Here is a 23,990-nt window from a genome sequence, read left to right as displayed (position 1 = left end):
CCTTGTGGTGGTTTGCAATTGCTGTCAGACGACTTATGGTCTTTGAGCTGAGCCATTGTAAAACCACATGTATGTTCTCGGCTTGCAACAAATTTTAGTCATTTCATGATGCTTAAGACAGCTCCAACATCAAGATGACACCCTATTAAAAACAGTACATCAGGCTATGCAAGCATGGCAGCTGAATTGGAGTCTGAGCTATTCCATTGTCTTTATATTCTGCTTCTTCCCTGATATGTACACACACAGACATAGAAACTATTTGCATTTACAGCTTTGCCATTCCATGTGTTTCTTACAGCTACAAGACGTTTTTTAAGAAGACAGCACAGATTTTGGGCTCTTCACAACACTGAACCAGGTATCCCCGGTAATGCCGGGTTTGCCTCCTGGAATCCTCCTGGGTTCATTCCTTCCTGTCCAAACTGAGGATCTTCACAAACCGCATTTTGAAGTATCTCACAGGAAGAGGAAATACCCGAATCATGACAAAATCGGTTTCCCGGTACCACTGTCTGAGGGGGGGGAAGAAGTAGGGGGAAAAATTCCTTTTCTTGGTGCTGCACTGAAGGATTCCAGCAGCAGCCACATCCCAGTGGTGTGGACAAGGGAGAAACCCCAGCAAAGGCACTGGGACATGAGAAGGCATCTTGAACTGTGTCCAACCCTAATTTCTGTTTTCTTGTGTGGAACACCACTCCCTGTCCGCTCTGGCAGATGAGGTTTATCTGATGGGCTCTCTGGATGAGAGATTGGTACCTGTATGATCTCTGGCTTCAGAATGTGCTCAGTAACTACTTCCTCTCTTCCCACCTTCAGCTTCTTGTATTCTTTTCACATCTCAGACTATGGGTACGGAAAGTTCTTCCATCTTTTGACTTTCAAGGATGCGAGGCAACACTGCTTAAAATTCCAGAGGCCTGTCTTTCCTATTCCATGAGCCCCTGGGAAGTCCATAAATGTCAAAGAAATGTTGGATTATTTATGTATTTGTTAGGTCTATGCTGTGTTTCTGAGAAGGCCTTGTGGCATTTGGTCAGTACATCTTTAGAAGACATAACACAGACTAAGAGCACTGTACATAGATCAAAAGAATTTTGATGTTTCCCATATTATGATCAATCTGTCTTGTTCTTGAGACATTATTGTGTAGAAAAAGCACTTTTCATCCTTTCCTTTGCCAAATTACTTTTTCAGCTCTTTGTGCCTGTGTGTGTGTTTTTAAAGGATCCTTAAGCAAGGATGTTTAGTGCAAGAAAGAACGAGGCTGGTCTTAGACTTTGTGGATTTCACACGATGATTTTTCTCTGAGTCAGTTCCAAGGCTTGAGTGCTCTGTTATAACACACACAAAGAGAAGAATCCCATCAGGATGATGCTTAAGTCCTTCAGTAGGATTCAGGTAAAGATTTATGTCTGTATCATGATAGCTACTGTGTCTCTCTAATTGCATCATTAGTGCTCTCTAATGAATTGTACTCCCCACTGATGCTGTTTGACCATTCATACTCTGTCACTCAACTTCTGGCTAGTTTCAGGTAGGGTCAGCACCATCTACCCATGGTGTTTGAATAAGACAGTGCAGACAACAGCTCTCTTTTCAATCTGGGTGTCCCACCCGTGGATATGCCAAGCACTCTCTTGCCATGCCCTGCTGTGATCTCTCTGAAAGCCACACAGTGACCTCTCTGAAGCCACACTGTGATCACACTCTGAAGACACACTGTGGTCTCTCTGAAAGCCACACAGTTTCAACAGCCTTTGGATTAGAAATTACCTGTAGAGACTAGAGAACCCAATCTTGGTGTCAGGCAGTACCAGGGGCTCCCCCACCCCTATTCCCCTTGTTTTGACCATGGCCTGTATTTCACAGCTTAGCTGAATTTGCCTTATGGCTCCGTATTCCAATTGAATCGGGAACTAAAAACTAACACTCTCTCTGTTGATCTTCTCAGTGGTGGTATTGCCTGGGAAAGGAATTGGAAAGACAGAACCTGTCGCTTTTGTGGCCTGCACCAATCTTTCAGATTGGTGTGACAAGGCAAAGGATTGCACGGGAACAGAGATCTGTGGTGTGCACAGGATGAAAAACCCTTGTCCACAGCTTGGCAACACACAGCATCACATAATGGTAGGCGTTGGAAGGGATCTCTGCAGATCATCTGGTCTAACCCCTCTGCCAAAGCAGGCTCTCCTAGAGCAGGTTGCACAGGATTGCATCCGGGTAGGTTTGGACTTGAGACGATGATGTTTGGCTAAGCATACTGCTGACTAATTCTTTTCCTGAAATTAAAAGCTAAGATGAGATTGCTCTCATCCTGGCAGGGGAGGCTGCTTTCCAAGTCTTCTCTGTGTTCAGTAAACATCCTGACATGTGGCCTGTCATCCGTACAGGGACAACAGGTTTTGCTGATGCCTGGATTCAAACCAGTAGCTCATGGGCATTCCAATACTTCAAACACATTGTGCTGCTCACACTACTGAGGAATGTCTTCTGAGATCTGGTGTCTCAGATAGTTAAAGCCAGTAAACTAGGAACTCTCATGTAACGAATTCTAATCACTTCTCTTTAGGACTCATCTGTCAATAGGCCCTGTTGTCTCTATGCATTTGTCCATCGACCTGTTGACATAAACAGCTTTCGCTCTGTTATTTACAAATCATTTTCTGACCCTGTTGCTCTCGTTTTGGAAAGTGCTGACAGCAGAGTGGACAAGATGTTGGTTTCGGTCAGATAATCAATGACAGATCGTTTATGCCTAACAAGAAGTAAATCACAACCCACTCAGAATGGTCCACTGGACGTTACTGGCCATTGGCAGTTATGGTGGCATGTTTATTCTCCACAGTCAGTTGTGTGCACAAATCCATCACTTGTTACTTGTTAAACAGGAAGAGCTGATACCACGCTACAAGGGAACAAATGTCCACTAATGCTTTAGTGCTGTTCTGCATTATTTTTAAAGCTCCTGGGCATGTGTTGGTCGCTTTGCACTCCAGACAAGGGATGTAAGGATGGATTGTCCAGATGATCATCACAGAATTGTAGGGATTAGAAGGGACCTCGAGAGATCATCGTGTCCAACCCCCCTGCCAGAGCAGGTTCTGCAAGAAGACAGCGTGTAAGCGAGATGTCAGGCAGCAAGGGAGAGAACTGTACAGGGGAATAAAGGCTGCCTCTAACATATTAGAGCCAGGGAAGTCCACTGATGGATGGCTTACTCACTTGGATGTCAGCACGTTCACCTGAGTGTGCATAACGTCTTACTGCTTTTCTAATGTGTTAATTCACGACTAAGTTCAAGAATTCTAAGGTCAATTATTTGTATTTTTCATTACTGTAGATAATAAATAAAATGGCTCCAAATGTCACTGAGGTGCCATTTTACAGAGTGTGAAGGTAGAGTACTGTAAGATCTGCAAGGGGGGGTGATAATTTTTGGCAACACAAGTCTGCAAGTGTGAAAGGAGTTCATGACTGGCAGAATTTTTATGATGCTGGCTGTAAGTTTATTAAGCACTACACTGCGTAATTTCTGTCAGCATACTGCACCATTTTCTGAGCCATATAGTAATATTGCTTTGAACTTCTACAGTGCCTTCCATTTCTGTAGCTTCCTAGAAAGTGTTACCCATGTTAATTGCCACGGCATCTCAGAGGGGTAAAGAAATAGGACTTTTAGCAGTGAAAGCGAAGTGACTGTATGTCTTGCTCTTCGTCTTGGCTTTTGTGGGAGCTGGTTCCTTGGGGCAGTATGCTTTCTGGAGCGTGCTTTGCTCAGTGAGGATGGCTGAGTTCTTTGGGCTGCTACAGTAATTAGCAAAAGCTCCTCCCAAAATAACAGTGTTGATCTTCTCAGGAGCGTCATTTTCTGCTAGGCAGCGATAGTCAGGCCTTCCCTGTATAGTATGGCACAGCCATGCTTCCTCCTGTGACAGCTGATGGAGTCAGCTGAGGGTGGAACCCAGTGTCTGTGATTATATCAGCATGCACCCAGGGCGCCAACACTCCAGGGATGCTGAGCTCATCACTCTTCAGAAGCTGGCCAGAACTTGGAGATGAAGGCTGCAAGGGAAGCCCAGGATGCTGTAGGCCACCGAACTGGAGATTTCTCTCACTGGCCTCGCCAAAAGTACACACTGATGTCAGGATGCACGATGCCTCCTTAATAACTGCCATTTAGCTTGAGCACAAGATGAAGCCTGATTGTTTGTAGGAGTTAATTAGGAAGTGTCAGGCTTTCTAACGCAAAGCCTGTGAGCCCTGTAACCTGTAATAGTGTGGCCTGTGCTCTGCCTGCCTGCAATGCTTCTTGATTACCGGTTATCATCTTCTGCAGCGCTGTTCCTCTGTGCTGTGGCTGTGCTGCAGCGGTGGGTGTGGTGAGCAGACCCTATTTCAAATCGAGTACTGGGATTCCAGCTGGAATAGGCACCAACTGCTTTGTGATGCTTTGTTTCGAACTACAGAAACAACCCACCCGCTTCAGGATGAAACAATCTCACTTTCTTGTCGTGGCGGAGCAGGTGACTCGGTACAGGTGGAAAAAAATATGTCCCCTTCCACAGCCTTTCTTATCCTGTTGCCATAGCAGCTGCAAGTGAGGTTTCTGCAGAAGAGGACTAGGTCTTTCCAGCCTAGAGCAGTAGATCTGTTAGTTGCCACCTTGACTCGGTGTGAGTGCCCTGGCTCCCTGCCTGGGATGCACAAATACAGCTGAGGGCTCTCAGCCCTGTTGCCTGCTTCTCACAAGTGAACACTTCTGCTGCATGGAGCCAGCTTCTCATGTTACAGAGATGAGAAATAAGAGGGTTAGTGTTTGGCTTCTGTTTACCGTAGTATTCTTTAAACCACGACCCCACTGTAGAGATACATCCCAGAAAACATGTATTCCTTTCTTCCTTCATCTCAACCCCATCAACCTTTGTAGCTGTTAACACATCAGTGGGACCAGCTCTATGCAGGCACAGTGTGCTGCTCTAAGCAGGTCAGCAGACAAATCTCTTATAAGGGGGGTCACTGACATCCTTCTGTCTGTCTGTGGTGGCTTGATGCTGGCTGAAGACCAGGTACCCACCAAAGCTGCTCTATCACTCCCTCTCCTTAGCTGGACAGGAGAGAGAACAGATGACGAAAGGCTTGTGGGTCACCATAGGGACAGGGAGAGATCGTTGGGCAGTTACAGTCACAGGCAAAACAGAGACAACTAGGAAAAAATTATTATCCAATGAAAACAGAGTAGGATAAGGAGAAATAATTCCAAACACCTCCTCCCATGCCTCCCTTCTTGCCGGGCTCAACTTTATTCCTCATTTCTTTTCTCTCCTCCCCCTGAGTGGCATGGAGGCGAGGAATGGGGGTTCAGTCAGTTCATCACACCTTGTCTCAGTTGCTCCTTCCTCCTCAAGGGGAGGACTCCTCACGGTCTTCCCTGGCTCTAGCAAGGGATCCCTCTCGCAGGAGACAGTCCTCCATGAACTTCTTTAATGTGAGCCCTTCCCATGGGCTACAGTTCTTCACAAATTGCTTCAGCATGGTTGTCATGGGGTACAGACCTTCAGCACCAGACTGCTCCAGGGTCAGACCCCAACAGGGTCACAAGTCCTGCCAGAAAACCTGGTCCAGTGTGGTCGCCTCTCTCCGTGGGCTGCAGGTCCTGCCAGGATCTTGCTCCAGCACGGGCTTCTCATGGGGTCACAGCCTCCTTCATATGTCTCCGCATAGGGTCCTCCACAGGCTTGAGGTGGAATCTTTACTCCCCATCATCTTCCATGGGCTGCAGGGGGGGGCAGCCTGTCTCACCATGGTCCACCATGGACTGCAGGGAAAGCTCTCCCTTGTTCAGTGGTGGGTCTGTCCTTGAGCCCAGCTGGTGTTGACACTCTTGGGCCTAGGGGAAGCTTCTAGCAGCTTCTTGCAGAAGCCACCTCTGCAGGTTGCCCCCCCCTACATTTCTCTTCCACCCCTGTCAATCCTGGGAATATTAAGATTAGGTTTTCTGGTTGGGCAGGAAATTTCCTTGGAGAACTAAGGAAGAGAGAAACAGGGCTCAAACAGTCCTAGAGGAGTCCTAACTGAAGAGGTAAGGTCTGGCGCTCTAAAGAAGAATTTGTAATGTTCAGGATTTTGACTTCCAAGACACTTTCTCAAGTGTTGTTGATCCCTCCTTTTACGTCAACAGAGCAACCAGAGACTGCTGTTCCACTCCCTGACATCAGAGCAATAGGGAAATATCAAGTGCTTTGGAAAATAAGGCAAAATGTAATTTGGGAGCTATTTGTAGGCTTAATCAAAAGGATTGATTAAGCATCCACAACTTGAGCAGACTTGAAGAGCTTTGTGATGAACACCACTTCAGAATCAGTCCATATCAAGCTGTAGCATATATACTGCACCAGACTGATGCCTTGGTCTTTTGTCATCTTCTTCAATCTGCCTAATCTACCCATTTATCTTTATTCTAAAGAGGACTATTGAAAAACCTGCATGAAAACAATACCTTATTTTTGATAGGTCTTGTGAAAGCAGTGCCTGTGTTTCATGGGAGCACAAAAAAAGGCAGTGGAACTGGGTGTTTACCCATCAAAACAAAGAACACAAGCGAATCCCAGAGTGAATTTTTCCAATTAATAGACCTGTGTCGTGGTTTCACCCGGCTGAGGGCCAAGATCCACGCAGCTGCCTGCTCCTTAAAGGAAAAGAGCAAGTGAAAGGGAAGGGGAGGGGGGGGGGTGAGAAGTAAGGGAAGGGAAAAGGAAGAGGAAGGGGCAAATAACCCCAAGATCAAGAAATTAAGAGGCCCGTGGGTTGGGATAAGGATAGTTTACTAAGATAACAGAAAGATACAATGTAACAATGTAATAAAAGAGCAAAAATACATGAAGCTGTTGATACACAATGCAGTTTCTCACCGAACCCACAGCTCAGGCTGTGCCACCCAGAGCCGTCCCAGAACCCGACCGTCCCCCAAGAACCGCGCATCCCGGAGCCGCCCCCGTTCTTCCTCCCGTCAGCCCCCGATATCCTGGGCAGGACGTAACTGGCGTGGAATACTCTCTTTGGCCAGTTGGGTCACCTGTCCTGGCTTCGCCCCTCCTTTCTCATGAAGAGCTGAGAAAGTCCCTGACTGTCTGACAGCAACTAGAAACATCAGGGTGTTATCAGCACTACTCCCATCTTACTCTCAAACACAGCATTCATCTGCTGTTACAAATGAAATTAACTCCATCCTGACCAAAACCAGGACAGGGAACCAATATGCTCCTGCTCTGTGGATATCATGAAGCAAGCTCTGAAAGTGCTGTGTGGTATTGGCTGAAATCTGGAAGATTCCTCTTCTGTGGTACCTGGCTAACTGTCTGACATAGGTAGAACAATCTCTTTCTACCAATTGAGGAGAGGATGAAAGGCAAAGTCCAGGTTAGTGTGTTCTTATTACATAGACCTAGGAGTGACCTGACAGAGGCTGAAACTGGCAATAGCTACAAGCACTTTAAGCAATGACTGCTGGTTTTCTCTTTCTGTGGGTTTTTTTTTCTTTTATTTTCTGTGTTCTTATTCCAAGACTCTGCCTCTTAGTGCCTGACCTTGTCTTTCCAAACCCCCTCTTGCCAAAACAGCAGCCTGGGGATTCAGATAACAGCACATAGATGCAGAAATCCATATGGAGAAGTTGTGGTACTCATAAAGTTTCTCAGCCTGCGTTTTTGATTCTTGGACATAATTAGTCCATTTTTCAGCTATTTGTGTACTGCATATGTGCTACAGACCACCATCCAGCAAAAAGTGTAATGTACATCAGCTCTCAACTGTTTGTTGACAACAATGGTTAAAACAATTAGTATGCTTTATTAACCTTTTGAATGTGATGATTATGCAACTGTGTTACAGTTAATTCATTTAAACTGTATTTTATGTCATTTTCTGAATGCAAAAAAACCCCAACTATGTAGGATTAAATGAAAATACACTGTAATGGTTTACATATTGCCTTCTTTCTCAGTGCTCAACCTAAGAGTTTTTCTTGATACTCAGCACCCTGTCCCGTCTGGATTTGGAAATTCAAGCTCTTGTTCCAGTCATACATTCTCAAGTGAAAACTCCACTATTACAAAATGTGCTTTTGGAAATCCCAGAACTTCTCTCCCCAGTAAAACATTATTTAAAGATCCTTAATGAAGAAGCAGCCAAGTAAGTAGAGAAAATAGATTAGTCTTCTGTGCCTTGTGGGCTTGCTGACTACATGTATTCAGTTATGTGAATTACACATCTTATTTTAATATACCCTAGGTTTATATTTTTGATTTTATATATGTACAGGTTGCTTATAGTTAAGCAGAGATTGTGCTTTTCTACAGCTCATACCCTTCCCCTAAACCAGGCAAGCAAATATTTTGCCTAGTGGATATCTGCCTCAGGTTGAAGAGTTTTTTAGTTTCTTGGCTCTTTGGGGGAATGAATTTATAGCAAAATGTGTTTTGCTCATGTTAAATTGTTTAACAATGTATGAAATACTTTGTTTTTAAGCTATTCCTTTTGAAGTGAGACTTGACCTTTAGCAAAGTGGCTGCTTTGCAGTCAGGAATGTGGCTTCTACTATTGTTTGTGAAAATTTTTCAAAGCTTTGCATGTCCCACCATCCTTCTTAAAAATACATTTATATGCTCACTAACAACAGAGAATATGCAGTTGACAGCTACATGCATGCTTGCACGTGCATGTGTATATTGCATTGTGTTAGTTGTATAGTGCAGGTAAATCCTGTAATAGTTTTCAAAAGTGGCCCTTTGCTCCAGGGAGGAGTTTGAGATTAAGGGTTAAGGGGAGTTTGAGATGTTGGGTTTTATGTTGGGGTTTTTAAACTGTCAGTTTTTGAATTTTTGGTGTACATCACATAGTGACAGTCTTCACAATCAGCTGCTGGCTACTACCGATCATTTTATCCTTTCCATTCCCATGGAAACAAGTCTAATTAGCACAAAATCATTTCTAAAAATTAGTACTGTATTTACAAATGGCATCTTTACTGTCACTTATATAATAATCCTGTGTAATGCAAAATCAAAGTCCAGCTTTGCGTTACCTGTATGGTCACTGGCTCCATCTGTAGTTTCATTCTCAAGCAAAAGGGGTATTGATATAAGTAGAAAATGAGACTTTCTATTATTTTTGTGTTTTAGTACTTTCAGTTTGCTAACTATTTGTTCTCCAAATATTAGATTTCAAGGTAATTATCTAATTAAATGGTACAGTTTTGTATTTGCTCTAAAGTACAAATGTATACTTCAGTTCATTTAGGCCTGTTTGTACTACTTTTTGTTGTTTGCCTGATAGTTATTAGGACAACTTAAATTTTTGTTACTTTTGATGACAACAATATTTTTAATAGTTTGTTCGGCTTCCAGTTTTAAATATTTGAATGATGTTATTTCAGGTTTCAATCCTGAGCTGAGATATTGCAGCCAAAACTATTTTGTCATTTTCTGACATTAAGACTAGAAAAGAGCAGATTTTTTGCATGTATTAAAAACTGCTCTGGTTAATCATTTCTTTAGAAAAGAAGCAAGGTACTCTGAAAAACTCCTGGTGATATTCTGCTTTGATGAGAACTTTATAGGATGTTTTTTTTCTTTGTAATCCTCATTAAAATCTGTCCAAATTTGGACAAATTCTAAATATGCAAAAAAATCTGTGTTCCTGTTATGCAGAAATTATCTAGAGCTTCACTTTTGATCATGGTAAAAGGGGTTGTCTGTACTTGGGATCCTCCATGTTGGGACAACAGTTGTATTCTGAAATTCTGGATTGAGCCAGAAGGGAATGATCTGTCTTGTGATTCCTTTTCTTGCTTTACTTGACTAAGGGAAAACAAGCATAAAGCCGCAGGATGCACACTGAGAGATGACAGAAATCCAAGTCAGCAGGGTTTGGCATAGAAGGGCAAATATAATGTAGACGAGTAGAAAGCAATAGCAATAGATGGGTTTTTTAATACAATGGGGAAAGGACTATCAGTGTTTAAATGCCTTTGTGTTTATATACTGTGCATAGCAGCTTTTGGTAAATGTGCTGTACTATGAACAAATAACAGAAAAAACTTACTGAGAGAGGAATGAAGCTAGTATTAAGTGAGAATAACAAATAAAAATATGGACACAGCCAGTAGAATTGGGGAGTGTGTCTTTTGGTTTTACCATTACTATATCTTTTGCTTCTTATGGATAGGACTGGAGATAAAACCCAATTGTTCAGGGACCTTACGGACTTCCCTGTCATCAGAAAGAAAAAAGAGGAGATCTCGGATGTGCTTTCTAAAATCCAGTTGCATCTGGTAGACATTCGTAAACAGATCAAGAATCCTTCTGCCGAGTATGTTACAGTTTCTGGTCAAGAGGTAATATGGTGTCTATTATGGATGGCTGTTCCCTTGCTTGTCTAGAAAATAGCTTAAAAGCTAGGCTTAACTAGAACTCTCTTCATTTAGTATGGTACTTGATCAGGTCATTTGCCTATATTTGCACAACTTCAAAAAACAGGTTTTTGACAGTGTCACTTTATTTAAGTCAATTTCTTTGGTGATTTAAATAATAAAACCACATTACTGCAGTCAAATTTGTTTCAGTAATGCTTTGCTTTTTTGTGTATTGAATTGAAAGTATCAGTGAGATACCACTGTTCAGCATTGCGCTGGAACTGAGAGTGGGAGACCTGGGGAAAACTCCACAGAAAGTTGGGAAAAGAAATTAGCTTGGCAACTGAATGAGGGTTGAGAGTAAAAGAGATGAATCAGTGAGGACAGTGTGGTATGAAGCTGGAAGCAGATCACCGTCCCACTGAGGACCTGGGACGCTGAGAAAGACCCAAGAGATGCAGCAGGGAGCAAATAGACAATGCTGAGAGGGGATGGGAGAAGGGATGAGTTAGAGTATCACTTGATAAAGACCTTGGGTGGATATTTCTTTTGCTACTGAGGTTCAGAAGAACAAACATGTGGCAGGAGAGTCGGGGAGGATGTCAGCTAAGATGCTAAGTCCAAGAGGAAATGTGGAAGAGTGCATTTCGGTATTGCATGAGGAAGGAAAGAGCCAGGATTTGAAGGATTTCTCTGAAATACTGGCTTAAGAGTTGGATGATGACATGTGTGTGAAAGAGGGAAGAGTTGATGAAAGAGGAGAGTATCAAGAAAGTAGCCAGGTCTGAACTGGAGAGTTTCAGAAACCACCAGTTAACTATGCCTGTTTTAGAGGGGCCCCTTGTAGCAGCAGACAGCTCAGAAACCATTGCAGGCAAAGAGCTCTATCTTGGGAAATTCATTAATGGAGCTGCACAAGTTAAAGCTATCTGTCATTTAATTACATCTGGTATGAGTGTATTGCAGACATCAAAAGACACAAAAGAGGAAGGGTTAGAGAAGAGGGTCAGTGAGGAAAGGGAATTGAAGGGGAGGAGCAAAGCATAGACACGAGTCTGAGTTAAGCTCAGCCTTCCTCAGAACTTGTGCTGTTGTAGCACTCTAGCACTCTGATAGATGTTGTGTTCAAGCACTTCTTTGCAACAGGACTGGTCAGAAGTAGGTTTATGGTTTGCTGGTTCCGGAAGAAAAAGAAGCTGCCAGGAAATCTGTTCTCTTTATCTTCCCACTCTGAACACATTCAGAGAACAGACGTTCTGTCAGGGAGGCACTCAGATTCTTTGCTCCTGCATGTGTGCCCTCCAAACACACTCTTATGAATGCAGTCAGCCCACAGTTTATTAACTTAAATTTGTGAAGATCCACTTGACATACACCTTTTCAAAAATATGAGGTTACATCCATATCTGTCTTATCTTTCATTTCCAGACCTCTAATGTAACTAATAGCATCACTAAACAGGACAGAAAGCTGTCCAGATAGTGATAGCATTGCTATTCTTTTCAGGCAGGATTTAGAGAGAAATTGCTACATTTGGGAAAAGTTTGCTTCCTGATAAGCAGTGCTTCAGGCCCAGTTTATTTAATACTGCACATATTTATATAATAGGCCTAAGAATTAAAGGGTAAAAAAGGAAATGTTTTTGTTGTTTTGAAGAAGATTGCAACCTCTCTACTTATTTCTTGCTAGCCACACAAACACACCAGGCAATTGAACTGGCTGTGTAACTGTTCTGAGTTCAGTTAGTCGTCTAGCATAGACACAAATATGGTCTTGTTTTCTGACTACTCTTCATGAACACGGCTTGCTTAATTGTTTTGAGCTAAAATTCAAGAAAAAAATGCAATACTAGCACATCAGCAACACTACTAGTAGCAGCAGCAGTTGATTCATTTTCAAATCTTTGTCTTGTGTATTATGCAACTTCAGGGTTTCAGAGGTACCGATTATTTTCAAGGTGTTTTAGGTAAATTAAGAACTAGTGTAGTCTGTCCATTCTGGAGTGTGCTCATGTTAGGGTTATTCTTCTTGTTTGTAGTCTAAGGTGATTGCTGGGTATTCTGGTGAGGTGTGGAAGGTTTTATCTAAATCATACTAACTGTAATGTAAGAGCTTTGTCAGATGAGTCTTGGGCATTTCTGTAAAGGTGATCAGATACTGGGCTAATCTAATCTCTGCTGGAAATTAATTTTCCATCTGTGTTTTTTATTCTTTGACGTCTAGAACCTCAGGCTGGTGTTATAAAAATAACTGACATGAATTGTATAAAATACTGCAGGAAAGACGTAATGTAAATTTCACTGGACTAAGCTTCTTGCCATTACTGCTGGTTTCCTCTGTTCTTTCCATTTCTGAACTCCAATTGATCCAAACATGAAGGAAGGTACTGTACATGCAGTGCTAGCATTTGAGGTTTTGAGCTCTTGTCTGTGAAATACTGTAGGTAAATATGGCTCAATAGGAATCACTGATCCCTGGGCAGGAAAGCACATCTTACTCGTAAGGCTGAGGGACTTGGGACTCTTTAGCCTAGGTGAGACTGAGGGAGGATCTTACCAGTCCTTTTAAATACTTGTAGGCTGGGTGTCAGGAGAACAGGGTCAGTCTTTTGACAGTGATGCCCTGCAACAGGACAGAGGCAATGGGTACAAAGTGAAATATAGGAAGTTCCAGCTAAACATGAGGAGGAACTTCTTTACTGTGGGGGTGGCAGAGCTCAGGGCCAGGGCTGCCTAGAGAGGTTGTGGAGTCTCCATCTCTGGAGACATTCAAAACCTGCCTGGACTGTGTCCTGTGCAACCTGCTCAAGGTGACCCTGCTCTGGCAGGGGGGTTGGACTAGATGATCTTCAAAGGCCCCTTCCAACCCCGATCATTATGTGATTCTGTGAAACAGCCTGAGTACAGCTTGTGTATAGTGTAGAGTCTGTGTAAATGCTGAATTCTCTGCGAGGCCCAGTCAGGATCAGGTAAGTCTTAACTAGCTTTAGTCTGGGTTTGGCTTGGTAAGAGGGAGGTGAGCAGAACATTTTAGTAGATGGAGGAGCAAAAGGGCAAAGATGAGGCAGGAACATGGCAGAGCAAAAGAACAGCTCAGGGTAGAAGTTGCTCTATTGGCAGCAAATGTACGTGATTACCCTCATTTTTAGGGAAGAAAGAACATTAGCTTCTGGTCTGCTCAGTCTCTTCAGGATGAGTATGGGTTTCGTCTGATGCTTGCAGATTTCTTGATTTCATTATGGTTATGCTTCTGTAGTCTTCTTAACTTCCCATGACGTGTAATATTATATTTCTGTTTGTTTAGTTTATGATAGAAGTCAAGAATTCCAATAAATCATCCGTTCCATCTGACTGGGTTATGGTTAGTAGGTATGTAAAATGTCTTTAAAGTTTGCTGTATTTTAATATATAAGGAAAAAAATATAGTATGGGCCATTTTGGTTTTACAGTTAATTAGATACACATTGTCACAGCTCCATGTGTGTTTGTGGTTTGGGGTTTCTTTAAACTAAAAGCAACCAATGAAAATGGTTACATTGATTTATTGCCATAGTAAGTTTTGCTTAAAACCAAACAAGACCAAGCTGAAAAACCGGAACTTTTAAAAGTGTTTATTTTTAAATAGTACTTAATGTTTCAAAGCAGATGTATTGGCATGAAAATTACGGTTTTGATTCAGTTGTGCCTGTAGATTGTAGATATACATTTTTCATAAAATTTTAGTTGTTCTTACTTTATTCAGAAAGGTAAAAGTAGCTGTGCAAAATATCTCAGTATCTAAGACTTAGTGTATTAAAAATGTTTTAATTTTATTTGTTCATACAAACAAGCTTTGCTTGCTTTGTTACTTAGTGTTGTGTAAGCATGATTTTAGATAGTTTAGATACTTTTTCCAGTACATGAAACAGAGGTGAACTGGAAGATCATTTATTATTTAAACAGGTAGAATACCTTATGTTATGATGTGTACACAGAGCCATGTCTCATCAGAAGTAGGCATAATAAAGGTGAACTCTGAAGCGATGTTCTATTCACTTATGCAAGAATTCGATATTGAAGTGCACAGAGTAGACAGAATTAAGGCGATGAAGGAAAAATACAGCTATTCTGGATATTGTAAAAGAATGCCTGGGAATGCCAACATGAGTCCTTAATGGAAATACATAAATAAAGAGCAAGTGCCTTAAATGGAAACTAGTATCCATGCAATACAGTCTGTATTTACTAAGTTTATTCCAGGTTTATTGTGAAGTTTCAGCTTTAAAGTAGAAATTTTTTTGTTGGAGGTTGTTGTATATGCAGCCAGTCAAAGAAAAATCATCTTTGTGAAGCCTGTTGCTGAAGAGAATTTTGTGAGATATATAAGCTTCAGTGATACATAATACATTGTGAAAAATGCAGCCTTCAGAATGGGCAGCAGTACAGTAGCCAATCACTTTATTCACAGTGAAGATCACTGGTATCAATAGAGTTTGGTACCACAATAAAAGAACTGGCTTTTTTACCGTGCATTTTCAAGGCTCAGAGTGAGTTAGAAAACTAGTCCAATTTTGCATGTAGATGGTGTAACTGATTGCTTAGTAACCTTGATTTCCTATTTGGCTTCTCTCTGTTTTCCAGCACAAAAGCTGTCAGCCGTTTCCACTCGCCGTTTGTTATAGAAAATGACAAACATCTGAATCAGCTCCGGGAGCAGCTAGTCCTTGACTGCAACGCTGAATGGCTAAACTTTTTAGAGTGAGTTGACAAAATAGACTCATTTTTTATTATTTTATTTATTGCTGTAAGAACAGAAGAAGAAAGAGTTTTATCTTAACAAAAAAAAAACAACCAAAGGAAAAAACGCAGTTGATAACTCAGCTATGCTGCCCATGGTAAAATACTGTTCTTCAACATAAAGCATTTGAAAGCGAGACCTTTACACACTAAGTCCTGAAGGCAGCAGTGATGTCTCTAGATTTTAAAATTCTGATGACAGCACACTATTAAATATATACAGTGGCTCTCAAAATTTGAAAATGGAGTGAAACTGAATCTAGTACAGTGTAACTGAGATGAGAATAGAATTTATTATACAACAATTGCAGTGTTACAGTTTTTCAGTTAGGAATGTTCAGGGTGTTTGGGCAGTTGCTTGTGTGAGTGTGATTCTCCCTACCCCTGTATGGAAAGCGGCCTGGTGAGCACTTCTGCTAGCTCCTTCAGCACCCTGGGATGGATCCCATCTGGCCCCATAGACCTGTGTATGTTAAGTTTAAAATATATTTCTCAAACTTCTGAACACCTTTAATTTTCAGGTGTCAGGTTATAAATCACTGCTTTACTTCCAGGAATTACTAGCACACTGAAATTATCCCTCAATTCTTGCAATAATAATTAACTCACTTGTGCTTTTTTCCATACCACAAAAACTTCCTTCTGAAATTGCCTCACTGGATGTAACTGATGCCAAGTTTTGCCTCTTGGTAGGAACCCAGAGGTTCTGTAAACTTTATTAGAAACTGAAATTCCAATTCACTCTTCCAGATGTATTGCCTTTGCAATACCATAAAAATAGTTACATTATTTTTTTTGTTACTATATTAGCTATATAAGTTTTAGTAGACCTTTCTTTACTTAGATCTGCTGCTTTTCATGTTCACTTTGATGATTTCAATAGTGTCATATGATAGCAGCGTACAGCAAGGAAAGATGTGTAGAGAGTGATCTTCCCCAGCCCTCCATTTATTTATTTATTCATTTTTGCTCCCTTACTTGCTTTATATTCCCCAATTGTATCTTTGAGGCTAGGAGTGGAGAGAAATAAATTCTACAGTACTAAAAGAATGAACTCTGCTTTCTCCTGGTAATGTTATTGTTGTACTAGGGGCATCGGTACCATAAATGGAAGGTGAATTCTTGAATTTTCTATTGTACTTACCATATTTTATTGATATTGTAGACAAATCCTGTATTCAGGCACTTCAGGGTTTGAGGGGTTTTTTTTATTGTTTGGAGGGGGGGTTATTTGACTGTAACTTACAGCTGAAGTGAATTGGCAGTTGCGATTCAGCTGCCACTGTGATAAACAGTGGCATTTTCAGAGACCTTATTTAGGCAGCAGGGATCAACTGTGGACCCTTTATATGCTATTAAATGAGTTTCATTTTGCCGCCTTTTTGTGCTTAAAAATAATGCCCTGTTACAAGGGAAGCACGAAGTCTGCTGTGAGCAAGATTGTGTCCTCATACTGTAAGTTAATACACTGCTGGGAGATTTGAATTCAGAGTAATTTAGAGACTGTAGAGAGCTCTGTGAGAAGCATGCACGAGGTGTATTTTGACAGTACATTCCTATCTGTATGAAATGATTTTTTTTTTTCCTCTTTTCTTCCTCCTGTTATTTTCCCCTGTTTTGGTGTAGCCATTTCAGTGAACATTATCACCCCGTGTCTAAAGCACTTGGTCACCTAGCAACTATCGACTGTCTGTTCTCATTGGCTCAGGTGGCTAAACAAGGAGACTACTGCAGGTAATAAATGTTTAATTTTTATGTAAGATTTTATAGGGAATTATGAGAGAGCTTTTTAAATAAATTTGATTTTAATATGTGTACCGTGATAAAATGCATTATTGAAATTGTTTGCAGTAGTTTCGACTTAATCTGATTTTGCAAAGCGGCACTTCTGGGCTTAATTCAAGTCTGTAAACATTGCGGTTTAAATTTGACATCTCATGTTTGTCTGGTTTTCAAACTGTGTGTGGTTGGTAGATGGTACCTCACAAACAGAAATATATGTTGGACTTTGCATGGAAATTTTTTTCCTCCTATTTCTTTTCTCCTCATCAAAGTCTGACTTTATAGTGTATAATACCTAAGATTTTAAGGTGTATGAGGTATGTTTCAAAGATGTATTTCAGGTAAATAATAGGTAATTAGAGCCAGCTTCCAGAGCAGGGATGGTGCCTTACCTAGGAATGTGTGTTAAATCTGATGAGCTGTGCCCTTCCCTCTGTGCAAGACCCACACGTGCACACCAGGCACCACAGCCTGCTGCATTCTGCCATGAGGAAGCATGAACCCTTAAGGCTTTCTGCCTCAGAGATTGGTCCAGAGCTGGCTCCTGATTGTGTACAATCTGCAACTTGGGTCTTCCTCCCCCTCGCAAACCCACATCCCTTGCACCTACACAGAGATAGTCAGTCTTATTGGTGTGTTTTCTTCTATATCACGAGGTCTGTGTCCCCAGAGAGACTCGACGCTCGCTGAACCACTGCTTCAGCTTGCTGAGTGCTGTCCTAGAGATTGGCATTTACTGTTTCTGAGGCTTACTGTGAACACCCTTGTGAGGGCTATCTGTTTCCAGTCCTCAGCCATTCCTTCTTCCATACAGTCCACATACTCTTTTTTTGAAAAGTGCTGTGTGGTTTTTAAATGTCATTGTGGGGCTACATTGCAAGTAATTGGGCAATTGCTTATGTATAACCATATGAATTGGTAACATTTGTGACCCGTGGAAATAACAGCAAATCATGTATTAAATGTGTGTGGATAAAGGGAAATCCACTTAGATATCCTTCTGCATTTATACAGCATTAAAGACAGTATTGATCACTTCTGGATTCTTGATCATGCCTGCTGCTAATCAAAATCTCTTTAAAAGTAATTGCTCGTTTATTCTGTATACTGAGATGAGAAAACAAACTGAAATTTTATTAATTCACTGTGCAGTGTTTAAATAATTCACTGAATTTTAAAGAGTGGCTTAGAGCTTATAAACTGGCAGGAAGGAGACTTCTCAGTGAAACTTCAGCTGCAGGGAAGGTGTCAATAATTAATTTTGGAGGACTACTGAAGGAAAGACGGGACATCCATATTAACCAACTCGAGTATTTCGGGAGAATGTTTTTTTGATTGAGGATTGTTTCATATCATCCTACCTGAGGCAGGTAAACAAGTTGTGAGGTTGGGAGCACTGGTGCTCCACATGGTTGTTGGAGAGTAGTAAGCATATCTTGGAGTTTCAACCTGTCTCTGGAACCCTGCTTTGGGAGACTCAACCCTGACATGGACAATGTAAGGCATTGGGCTCCCAGGACACAAAGTTAGATGCCTAACTGGTGTAGGTAGCCCAGAGATCATCATCTGAAGTTTGAGTATCCATTCTGCAAGCAGTGAGTTTGTTTAAGGAGCACCATTGAAAAGATGCATGAATAAAGGACGTTATACATTCCAGAGCAATTTCCACCCCCGTCCCCCAGTTCTCTCTTACTGCATGACATGTGATTGTCTAACTGGGACAGGGAAGAACTTTTAAATGACTGTGGCTGAGGGCCTGCCTCTGCAAGCCCCATTGTGTGAAACCAGAATAGGCAGAGTCAGCAAGGCTCATGGCATCTGAAACTCACATCATATTTCACAGTTACGTGTATGGAGGCTTGAGCAGTTAGGATAAAGACAATTATGCCCAAAGTAGAGGGCAGAATTATAAAATGGCAAATGGATCATTCAGCTGTTATGCCTCTCTTCTGAATGCAAAGTGGAGAAATCCAGAAGGAAGTGCTTCTAGGGATGTTCTCCCTTTTAGGACTATCATATTACAGCTCCAAACAGCTTACCAGTTCATCAAATGGAGGGTGACATTTCCTTTCTTTATCCCAAAGGCCTAAGACTCTGTCCATATTGGTTTAATCTCAGCTCGTGCTAAAAAGAAACCAACCCACACCATTCTTAACTTGCACCTCTTTCTCCAGTGCATTGTGCTCCTAATATGTCATTTATTTTATCTCCATGTTCTTTTCAAATTGCATCCTCATTCTTCCACTCAGGAAAAATCACGCTCCTCGCGTCTTTTCTTCCCTCCCCTCTAAAGTCCATCCAAAGTGTTAGTTAATTTCCAGTAAAAAAAATATGTGTCTTTATTCCAGTATTACTCTTTTACTCAGCTGTCGTCACTTTCCTAAATTACTGCTCTTATTTCAGAGTGATTATACTTCTTGTGTAACAAAATGTTGCTGAGACATGACACCACATTTACCTCTCCATTGAATGCTGCACTTCAGTTTGCAATGAAAAAGTAAATTTAAGTTGCAAGAGAACAAAAGGAAATCACAGTCATAATTTAGTGGAACATGCTTCTTTTGCATTTTTCTCTCTGTGAAGAGCACACAGCTCTTGGAGGTAGAACTTTGTTGATGTGAAGATGTATAACGTGGAATTACACATGTATGACTAGACACATAGATAAATTTGTAGCTAAGGTGGAAGCATTAAAGGCAAAACTTTTTACATGGTTTGGAGATGAGAGAAGAAAGTAAGTAGTATTGATCTGGTTTGCATACTAATCTCTGAAAAGGTACTGTCATTTCAGTATGTCAACTTAAATAGTAAGCTCTTTCTATAGACTGTTATGGTTTGATGACTCATATGTTTGGGAGTTGCTGTCACATTATGAGAGCTGCTAATGTTTATAGGAGAGTTACAGCTCTGTCATACTGTACTCTTTGATTTATATCATTTAATGTGTTATCAGTCATAATATACAAAGTTGGACAATTATTTTTCCACTCCCCACACTAGTTAGGGTTTAATGCAGTAGCAGGTTGGACTAGTTCAGCAAGATCATTCTGAGAGTATGAAATGTGTCTGCAAAAGGTGGCACTTGCAGAAGCCACTGTAGTGGTGGGAAGAAAGCAGTCCCCTCCAGTTTGTGTATTTTTGCTACTGCTTTTTCATTTTGTAGTTCCTAGTATTCCTTTAGAATACAACTAAACAAACGAAACATTCCCTAGGGAGTGGAAAAATGAAGAATTCTAAAATTTTGTTACCCAATCTGCTAATACTTTTTTATCACTGAATGAAACCAGGGAAGTCCTTAGAAATATTTGACAGCATTAATTAATTTTTGTCATTTCTATTTTTTTCCTACCCTTCTTCAGGCTTTAGCTGCAGTACTTCTAAGTAATCAGTTACAATGAATGTTGAAATTAATGTCTCTTCCTTTCTGCAGACCAACTGTGCAAGATAATCGTCGAGAAATAATTATAAAAAATGGGAGGCACCCTGTGATTGATGTGCTACTGGGAGAACAGGATCAGTATGTTCCAAATACCACTAACCTTTCAGTAAGTACTGAGAAATGGTTTGAGCTTCAGCATCATCCAAGGGGGGGAATTTGGCATCTGCATCCTGGCCACGAAGTTAAAATAAATAATTTAATCATACAGCTTTCTGCTTGGTTGCATTTCAGAGAGATATGGCTAGATGTGATCACATCTGTTGTGTCCTTTTTCTGCTATCTAGCAGCCAGACACTCTCTTTACAACGTTGTTCGCTTTTCACGGCATTAAGAAAGATCACAGGATCACAGGGTTGCAAAAGACCTTTGAAGATCATCAAGTCCAACCAATCCCTTCCTAAGCTAAAACAGATGATCTCAAAACTAGGAAAATAAAAGTTTAAAGTGGCTCTTTTTGAAAAACAAATTAATAATTCCAGGGGTTTTACCAGTGTTATCAGAAGAAGTCTACATTTTGTCATAACTTTATGTGAGATTAGTGGAACTTTTTAATGTTCAAATGCACAACAAATGTTTCCATGTCTTACAGGCTCACTTTCCAAGACAGTTCTAAGATAGCTCAGATCATTTTTGGTGGTATTACTTTACTATGTGTTTTCCTTTCTTTCTGGAGGTATTGATTTCATGCAGCCTTTTTTAATCTGACAGAGCAGATTTGGAGCTCTGACTCTTGACTGTGTAGTGGCAAGTCCATTCTTTGTAGATTGCACACTGGTTGGAAGAAGCCTTTCATATTAACATATGCTAAAGATCCCCCATGCTTAGCTTGCAGGCAGTGTGTTGCCCCTAAGTCTCCTTCTGGCTGTTGTTTTCTGCAATAGAGAGTGATGTTGAGAAGTAGTAAGACTCTTGCTTGTTATTGTTGCCAAGTCGTCAAAGAAAGTGGGTAGGTTATTTCCTGACATTTTCTATGCAACATTACCTAAATTGCATGACCTACATTACCTAAAATTGCTATAAATACACAATTACCACAGGTAGGAAATATTGTCATATTTTACTTCACTTAATCTGTTTCTGATAAACATCTTTTATTTTGTTTCCTCCTTTTTTTTTCATCAAAACCTAAATTTGTTTTTTTAAGTGGCATGCCCTTTTGGCGTTTTTTATTAAATATTTACCTTTCTGAACCTTTTTTTAAATACTGTGTTTTTGTTCTTAATACAAAAAATGCACTGAACTGTGTACACGTAACTGCTTTTTCATACAGTTGATATATAAAAGGTATGTCAGTGTGGAGCATGGGCTGTGATAAATACCATTCAAATGTGTATGTATTTCTCTGGAGATATTTTTAAACCATGTTATATACTGAACAATGATACAGATATTGTGCAATACATCAGGGAATGTTTTCAAAATTATTTGTCAACTCCAAACAAACGACAGATGGCATTTACAGAAAACTCATCATTTCATTCAGTAATCATCATGCACTTTCCCCTGTTAGCCCCATTCTTATGTTGGCTTTCTAAATACTGAATATTACAAAATCAGCTGATCGTGGTGGAATCGTTTTTGCCTCTACTGTTAGAGTTCTGTCTTTTTTGAGAGAGGTAGGTGGGAACCCAGTTTATTAAAACGTGTCTGGTTTTAAGCTGATGTATTTGAATCAACAGTAAAATGCAATTGCTGTCATGTTTTCAGCTGAAATGTTGTCAAATAACTAACTTTAGGAAAAGCTTTCTTGCAGTGCCCTGAAATAAACATCTTATTTTTCAGTTCTCCCTCTCTCATCCAAATATTCATGGAAATTCTAACTTCATCCATAAATTCCACTAAGATGTTAGCTTATGGTTCTGTGCAATTATAAGGGCAGATGGGCTCTCTGGTCTGATGTTACAGCATATGTTCTTTCTGAAAGCTGGCTTTGCAAGCCAGCCACCAGTGTCAGAACATGGCTGGAGGGACCCCAGAGGGATACCAAACACATGGAAGAAGTTTGTGGGTTCTAACAGATTAACTCATCCTGGATTTAAGTATCTGTAATTCTGTTGTGTTGAGCCAAATGGTGGTCCTGATGAAGTTTCAGTTGCTGTATTGAAACTACACCTCAGAGACTAGAATGTTGTGAGTTTTGTTCTCATGTAGTCATATGCATGTTATTACTTCCATTCTTTATTCCTGATAATGACATTTTTTGGGTTTTGACTTTATTGTGACTTCCTTATGGACAGGGTTTTTTTTTTTCCAGCAAAAGCTAAACAGTTTTCTGCATTGACCTAAGACTGATTCCATCCATCTTTTCTATGATGTGGATTATGACATGTGACATATAAATCTTATTTGCCTCCCTCTTAACAAAATGAAATCCCTGTAAAGATAATCATGTTTATTCCTCAGAGATATGTTGTTGTCATCACAGTGCCTGGTCAGTTCCAACTTCCCTAAGTAGTGTGTCTAATGTTCATTATGCTTGTCCTGTCTGACATGCCCCGCCTGTGGAGCAGTGAAATATGCTGACTTTTGGTTAGTTCATCAGTTGTTGGATTTCATTGTATGTATGTAGTAGAAAGTAAAAACTCTAGTTATTCAACATCCTTGCATAATCTAATTTCCTAGTTTTGATGCAGGCTGTGATAAGGCTTTATAGACTCATTGATGAGTTTTAATTTTGTATTAGCAACTGTCTTCCACCAGAAGATGACAGTTTTACTCTGGAGCCATAGACCTACAGCAGTACTGTAGGGACTTTTACAGCTGAGACAAGCTCTTGCATCTGATTCATTTTTCTGTAAGATTTCAGTGGTTGGATGCACCAGTCAATCAGAGATTGGATACAATCTGCTCACAATATCTGTGTTGCAGTCAAGTATTGCCAAACTCAAAAATGTCTTGATTTCTTCTTGTAGCCCTTCTGTTTGAATGTGTGTGTGTTGTACCAAGGCAAGCAGTTATGAAGGGGTCTAGGTCTGATCTTTGGCTGACAGATTTCCCCCCCATTTGGCAATGAGAACTCCTTAACTGGAGCAGAATCCAAATTAGGACAGCACTGGCTGTGCTGAAAGCTGGTGAAGTTCCCCCTTCAAATGAAATTGTACAGATGCTTCATGGATTCTCTTGGTTCCTTGATGGACCAAGAAGGTTCTCCTCACTTTGTTTTGCTCAAGAATAATGAAAGATGATAGTGATGCTCCTCTCTTATGAGCCTGGAGAGGACTTAGGAAGATTTTTGATACGTGGCATCATAAACTCTTGAAAACTGAATGCTGTGAAGGAAGCTTTTTCAACTACAGACTGTGTCCTGAGGGCTTGTCCTTTATCCCTGTAGGCACATACACTCAGCAGCCTTTCTTAGAACAGCACCATGTGCAGGACAATATGTTTCACCAATGTTTTATGTTTCCAGGGAGATGGTGAAAGGGTCATGATAATAACTGGACCCAACATGGGAGGAAAGAGTTCATATATAAAGCAAGTTGCATTGATCACAGTCATGGCACAGATTGGTTCTGATGTTCCCGCAGAGGAGTCGACGATTGGTATTGTGGATGGTATTTTTACCAGGTAATCTTTCAAACTT

The 23,990-nt window shown here is 40.7% G+C and overlaps 1 protein-coding gene across 1 annotated transcript in view; it reads left to right on the top strand.

The window, feature by feature from the left end:
• Positions 1 to 373: 373 nt before the first annotated feature.
• The window catches only part of LOC311195316 (DNA mismatch repair protein Msh3-like), a gene marked incomplete at its 5' end in the record, with an annotated part of 48,867 nt that continues 25,250 nt past the window's right edge, over positions 374 to 23,990 (top strand). Inside the window, 8 exons of the mRNA XM_084268695.1 lie at positions 374 to 505; positions 8,018 to 8,190; positions 10,225 to 10,393; positions 13,715 to 13,779; positions 15,031 to 15,147; positions 16,813 to 16,920; positions 20,399 to 20,513; positions 23,817 to 23,974. Of these exons, the coding sequence (XP_084124821.1) occupies positions 374 to 505; positions 8,018 to 8,190; positions 10,225 to 10,393; positions 13,715 to 13,779; positions 15,031 to 15,147; positions 16,813 to 16,920; positions 20,399 to 20,513; positions 23,817 to 23,974 (1,037 nt within the window). The remainder of the gene's footprint in view (positions 506 to 8,017; positions 8,191 to 10,224; positions 10,394 to 13,714; positions 13,780 to 15,030; positions 15,148 to 16,812; positions 16,921 to 20,398; positions 20,514 to 23,816; positions 23,975 to 23,990) is intronic.

This window comes from Gallinula chloropus (assembly GCF_964237585.1).
Source record: "Gallinula chloropus genome assembly, chromosome: 10".
NCBI lineage: Eukaryota > Metazoa > Chordata > Aves > Gruiformes > Rallidae > Gallinula > Gallinula chloropus.
This window is presented reverse-complemented; position numbering and strand designations above follow the sequence as displayed.